The 6,903-nt window shown below is 31.0% G+C and overlaps 1 protein-coding gene across 1 annotated transcript in view; it reads left to right on the forward strand.

Annotated features, from left to right (window-relative positions):
• Nucleotides 1–2,307, forward strand: part of LOC119615754 (lambda-crystallin homolog) — an 8,139-nt gene extending 5,832 nt beyond the window's left edge. The window contains 2 exon segments of the mRNA XM_037971762.1: nucleotides 1,569–1,640; nucleotides 1,642–2,307. Coding sequence (XP_037827690.1) covers nucleotides 1,569–1,640; nucleotides 1,642–2,106 — 537 coding nt within the window. The 3' untranslated portion in view covers nucleotides 2,107–2,307.
• Nucleotides 2,308–6,903: the final 4,596 nt, after the last annotated feature.

A 6,903-nucleotide genomic window follows, 5' to 3' on the forward strand; every position in this document is an offset into this window, starting at 1 on the left:
CAAAAGTAACAATTTATTGATAAATTCTATTATAAAGAATATCAATTCTTGTCGTAGGTTGTTAATTGTTTTTGTGACCAATTATAAAAATTCATGAGATAACGATAAACAAGCTATAATTCAAGTAGTTTTACTTTACTGTTAAATTAAATAAAACAAATAATAATCTTTATATGCACTCTAAATGTGTAAACTAAATACTTAAGACCAACAAAATATATAGTGTTTGTTTCATCGGGACAGAGAAAAACATTAGATAAGATAAACAGTTTTTTCAAGCGGAATGGTAAAAATAAGCTATAATAAAACGTTAAATTGTTAAAGTTAAAACCGTTACCGTTAAACATCAAAAGATAACTCAAAACAAGAAGTTTTCAAGTTTTAGATTAGGATAGGATTAGGATAACGAAAACCATTTTATAAAGCAAGATGTCTACGTCCTGTTATATCGTCTATTTTTTGTCTGTAGAAAAGTATACAAAAAGATGTCTGAGTTTCGAGTCCTTCAGACTCCCAGACGAATACTGTGCCTTACAAGCGTCGTAACTCGTCGTAACGGAATCGCATCATTCTGGGGTCTGTTGTGTCAATTTATGTCGAGAATAAGGTCGCATTTAGAACATTGATATGTTCTATGGAGTATTCTTATCTAGTCGTAGAATATAGGAATGGTGTGATGGCTAGCAGGACACTGCAATGTATAGATAATGAGTTGGCAAGACAAGGTTCTAACCTGGGCCTAAATGGAAGTATATGGTTCTATAAAACAGTTCATTTGTCACTCTAATCTCTGATAGTTTCCGAAAAACTTTCAATTAAGTTTTCTACTAGTAAATAGGACAATACAATAGTGTTCTGGATCGCTAATCGCATGAGTATACTTCCTTCATTACCAGATTCTTTTCGTCTCGTGTGAATCCACGCAAAACTGTCTATCTCCTTCAGTTATCACAGACTACAATTAGTTAATTTGTTATCAGATATTACTGCTCCGTATAATAACTTCTCCAGACGTTGTCATAATGAGGATAAGAGGAGAATAGGTAGTCCATCTTCTTTGTTACAGTCAAGTCCTAGAAACTGTTAGATCTCAGGGTCACTTCAATGATATATCCGATGTTTTATTAGAACGATGAATTCATTTTTGAATTTGTCAAATTGGGTGTGAACTCGAAATTTTAACTTACTGCACTAGGTCTGTATTTAAGTTCCCCTTCTTTCTCGTCTCTCCTTTTTCCTTTCCCCCTTTATCTTTCAATCCACACTCTGCCTTTATCTATAGTCTTCTAAGCATTTTTATAAATAGATCAATCCGGACCCAAGTAAAGCTGTACCGATTTTTTGACAAGCAGCTGCTCATAAACCTAACCATACTTAGGCCGGGTATCTTGGGCCTCAGTCTTATTACATACCTCTCTTCCTTCAGTCTTTCTATTCAAACTTTCTCGCTATTTTAATCTTGTTAGACCACAGCATCTTCCGCATTTTATGGATTATAATATATCAAGAAATTATTATAAACATATTTACCGTTTAATAACTTATTTGTTTTCCATCCTACATTACAGGTCCTCGTATCTCACCCCGTAAATCCACCCTATTATGTACCCCTAGTTGAAGTAGTACCCGCACCCTGGACCTAAACCAGAAGTTGTTACCAAAACTCGTGCTATTATGGAAGAAATCGGTCAGAAACCCGTAACATTGAGCCGTGAAATAGAAGGTTTCGCTCTCAATCGTATACAATACGCCATACTTAACGAATGCTGGCATTTGGTTAACGATGGTATACTCGATGTTAAGGATGTTGATAGTGTTATGTCAGACGGTTTGGGTATGCGTTATGCCTTCTTGGGACCCCTAGAAACAGCTCATCTTAATGCCGAAGGCATGACTAACTATTTTGAACGTTATACCAATACCATTTATGCTGTTAGTAAAACTTTTAATCCAACACCCAAAATGGAAGGACCCACTGCTGTGGCGGTAGCTAAGCAACTGGAACAAATGGTGCCTCTGGATAAATTGGCTGAACGCAGAAATTATCGTGATAATTGCTTGACCCAATTGAGTATATTGAAACAACAGTTGAATAAGAAAAACTAAGTTTTATTTTATTGTTTTCTTAACATTTTATTGAAACTTTAAATCATGCCTTTTTGTTATAATTAATTAAATATTAAACAATAATAACAATTATATTTTAATTTTATTTTCACATTATTCTTTTGTATATATGTATGTATGTATAATGAAATTGCATTTAAAAGTGCTTTAATACTTTAAATCGTCTGTTTTTTAATAAAATTTTTTCTTGTTTTAAATAATATTATTGTGTAAGAGAACAATTTATCAATTAGTTTTTGAAAACAATTTGTTATATTTTAATATACTTACTAGCTAAAATATATAATTAATTAAGTACCATTTAAAGAAATCAGTTCTTAAAATTATTTAAACTTTTTGTTAGTAACGACATTTTGAGACAAAGTGAAAATTTTAGATTTATAGAAGAAAATTTTTTTTTAAATAGAAAGAAAGTAAAGTTAGTAGAGAAAATTTAATAAAACTTTTAGATAGAATTTTTTAATAAAAATAGAATAGAACGTTCAAAATGCTTACATGGTTAATTCACTGGTTAATTTAAAGTAAAATTAAAATAATTTTAAATTCCTAACATATATAAACAAAAAATTATGAAAAATTTGTTAAAGGAATTTAAGAATTTAACGTTTAAAGTACATGTATTTGACTAGTCCGAAATAAAAAATTCTTTACACACTTTTAGTCATCCAAGTTATCGTATCCACTAATCTGATTCGTAATATGTTCAATAATTCGGCACTTGTTTAAATCTAAACATACATGGGAGTAGTTAATTATATCGACTAATTAATTGACGATTTCATTAGCATTAAATTGAAAAAATTATAATTATTTTTTTTTTTTCATTAGCATTATTTTGTCTAATGGTAATGGTTTTTAATGAAACGATTTCATTAGTAATTATTTAAAATAAATTTTCATTACCATTATTCAATGGATTTTCAAAATTTTCGAACATTAGTTGGAATTTCGAAATTAATTTCGAATATCCGAACATTATAATGTATTGTCATTAGGTGAAATCATGTATGCCAAATTTCAGCACATTCGGACTAGAAGAACTAGTTTTAACAGCTTTAAAAATTTTTCGAACACGAGTTCGAATTTTCGAAATTTTTTTTTTAGGTTTTATGACACATAGATTAATTTAAAAACATAAAAAAATTTTCGAAAATAACTTCGAATTTTCGAACTTAATTTCGAATATTCGAACATATTATTGTATTGTCATCAGATGTACTTATGACTGCAAAATTTCAATTTGGGCTACGGGAACTGGCTTTCAAACCAAACATCTTCGAAAAATTTTCCTTAATATATTTTTCGACAATTATAAATACTAATTAAATTCGTTTTTGAAAATTCATTATCAAATTCATTACCATTATCAAAAAAAGTTATGAAAAAAATATAATTTTCATTAATGGTACTTAAAATATTTTTCATTACAATTTTTTCTATAAATGGTAATGAAATTTTAATGCTTAATGAAAAATTCCCATGTATGAATCTAAATAGTATTACAATAACTCGATGCAATCGTTTTTAGTAAAAGAAAATTCTGAATACCAAGATTCTTCAGTATTCGCATCAGGTGTTATTCAGGTCTGAGTCGTTGCCATTATTTTTAAGAACGTTACATCTTACTCTCATTGAGTCTTCAATATTAGGATCAGTCGTAATTCAGGTCTGAGTCATTATTTTTTAAGCACAATTAGGTTTGTTGCAGAGTTTTCGACAGAGTTACGTCTAACTCGCACTAAGTCTTCTATATTAGCATCAGTCATAATTCAGGACTAAGTCATCGCATCATCGCCATTATTGTTAAAGAACGGTAAGGCTTGTTTTGCTGCCGTGCTTTCAACTGAGTTATATTTCATTCGCACTAATTTAATGCATTACTTAGTATAACTGTTTCTAAATTAAGCATTGTCTTCATTAAACGCGTGCTTTCGTTTTAACGCGGAGTGAGGTTACAAGGAATATTTTTGATAAAACTCTGTTCGATGTTTCAACTTCTTATTTGAAGGTATAGGTCGTGGGTGGGGTTTCTTCGAACCTATGCTTGATGAACAGCTATCCTAACTTAAAACCCGGAATATTATGGTGACTGTCAGTTTTGGGGAATGTCATATATACAGTTCTGTATCACGGAAGGTTCATTCTTTAGAAACTAAAACACCAGTCGAGGTCAAACCCAATCTGAAGGGAATGTTAGACATCGGTTTATATGATTCAGACGCATTTGTCATGTCACCATGCAGATCGATCAATAAATGAAATATATTCTGCCATCGTCAAGCTTCGATTTGATCTTCCGGAGCAGAATTTCAACAAATGCGAACTGATCTTTAAATACTGTAGCAGTTTTTTGCCACTACAATTACGCACTAATTTCGAAGTAGAAAGCGCTAGCCGGTATGGACACAGAAACCTTGTTAGCTTGTTACTTACTTGGAGCTAACAAGGAGCATAATTGCACCAGTCCCCTTTCGCTGAGTAATACCCAGTGGAAAAATTCGAAGCTGACAAAATGTTGGCTTATGGAAAGTAACAATGTTACCTGAGGAATCATTCCAACTTTAACATGACACAGTTGGATGCTCTCCCTAGGCATGTCTTGGATCGTAATACGTATACAGCCATTTCGAACGTTATTCACAGAGAATGCCCACCGTCTATAGCAGAAATAGAGAAGAACCTGCCACGCAAAGCAAAATATATGCTTAGCATCAGACAGGGTCCCTATGTAACCCACCACATATTCAACTCTCTAGCCCACTTGCTCTTAACTTTGTGGTCAGACTGAACACTTGAGGTTCGTGGTCTGGTTGTAGAAATAATAGGAGCGCAAGAATTATAAAATACTTCGCATAACTATATTTCAATTTCACGTGGATTTCAAAACGGCATTAGCTTTCAGAGGCTCACCCGTCCCTAAGAGTAACAAGAAAAGTGGAAGTGTGGGTTTATTCATTGAATCATACTTCAGAATATCCAAGAAATATCTGCTATTAGACGAGCAGAGAACTGGCTGTTTAAATACTGATAGCTAATCCTATAGATATCTATCGGATGTCTTTGCGATATTTAGGATATCGCTAGTATGGCTTCCTGATAATAAGAAATACCAGGATAAAGCTGATGAATTAGAAATCAACTTTACCGGTATCTCTGTATCCAATTGTAAGTCATTCCTTTAAAATAAACTGTATGAAAAGTCTCCAGTCAGACTTCGAGATTCCTCCTCTATATGATGGGTTAAGATCACGATTACGTGATCGCGCAAAGAGCGCAAAAAAATGCTATTATCAGTAATTACTTGACACTTAGTCATTAGGCATTTACCGACAACAGAGAGTATTACTTTGTTACTCCCTTTCCGTCAGACATGGAGGATCTATCTGGGATAAATCTTAAGCATATTTTCAACTCTATCAATGAAATCAGATGGTTTAATCTTGGAAGAAGAGAGCATTACTCATTGCATACTTCTGTGATCACTAGTAATACAATGTGATCTGAAATTATACGGAGCTGTTCAGAGAGTGATCGCTCCTTGAGACTGATCTAACCTCAAACACGATCATGCTAATATATCTAACAAAAATGAGGTGAATGAACGAGCCAAACTTGTTACCCCTTTACAAGAGATAAATAGGCTTGAAGAGTTGGACTTTTGCTTTCGGTATATGTTCTAAAGTATCTTAATGATTCATCATAACCTTCTTAAGATCTACACTACAATATCGATGTAGATTTGGTTTTTTGAGACATTGGTAAATCATGACTGATGTTTTCACTGGAGCGTCATGGTATACTGAAACGAGTAGGTTTGAACAAAGTAGAGTATTCGAATTGTGAGTTATTTTTATAATTTCTTGTTGTTGTTACTTCTTCTATCAAATATTCAGACCCAAAACATATAGGGCGCGATTAAAAGTCTCATAACTCTTGTACTTTACAACTAAAAATGTGTTTACGTGTTTCTGTTAATTAAAATCGTTTTGTATTTTTAGTTATAACTATTTAAAAAATAAAAATTTTAATAAATTTTAACTTTTTTTGTCACACTGTAAATTCGCTAAAGTACACAATAAAGATAAATTTAAGATTTTTTTTTTAGTTAAACTTTCAAATTGACACATAATTTAAAAATTGAGCCGTTTTTAAAAGATTTTTAAAGAATTAAAGAAAATAATATACTGGCAAGTAGGCAGGTTTGTATTATAATAAATAAACAAAGCAAATAAGTTGAGATCTTTGTTTTTAAAAAAAATACTGTTTAATAAACTTCAAATTTAACGGTTAAAAGCATTAAAATTTGGAATTTTTTGAAACGGAGGGGGGGGTTTTCAATTAAACATAAAAGCTTTTTACTTAATTTATAAGCTTTACGTTATTTATTTGGTTTCTACTATTATTTAAATAATCTTGCTTAAATGTTATTGTCATTATTGTATGCATTGTTTAATTTATTTCTTTAAATATTTTACTTTAGTTACTAACCATTTTTTAGCAATGCATTTTTTTATAATTATTTAATTAGGATTATTTTTGTTATGTTTTCTAAAATAAAAACAAAGAAACAAATTGCTTTTGTTTTAGTTAAAATGAAGTAAGTAAGTAGAGTCCTTCACTGGACTCTTGTCCATTTTCCATTTCAAGTTCACGTTTAACTTAATAAACTTAATAACTATTTTTTTTTTTTTTTGTTTAAATAGCTTAAGTACAATAATTAATACTTCACATACTGTTTGTAGTTATTTTTGTTGTTGTTTGTAGTATAAGTACATT

The sequence above is a fragment of the Lucilia sericata genome, unplaced genomic scaffold (assembly GCF_015586225.1).
Source record: "Lucilia sericata isolate MDLA Ls3-8-SP2 unplaced genomic scaffold, ASM1558622v1 Contig007629F_arrow, whole genome shotgun sequence".
In the NCBI taxonomy this organism is placed as follows: domain Eukaryota; kingdom Metazoa; phylum Arthropoda; class Insecta; order Diptera; family Calliphoridae; genus Lucilia; species Lucilia sericata.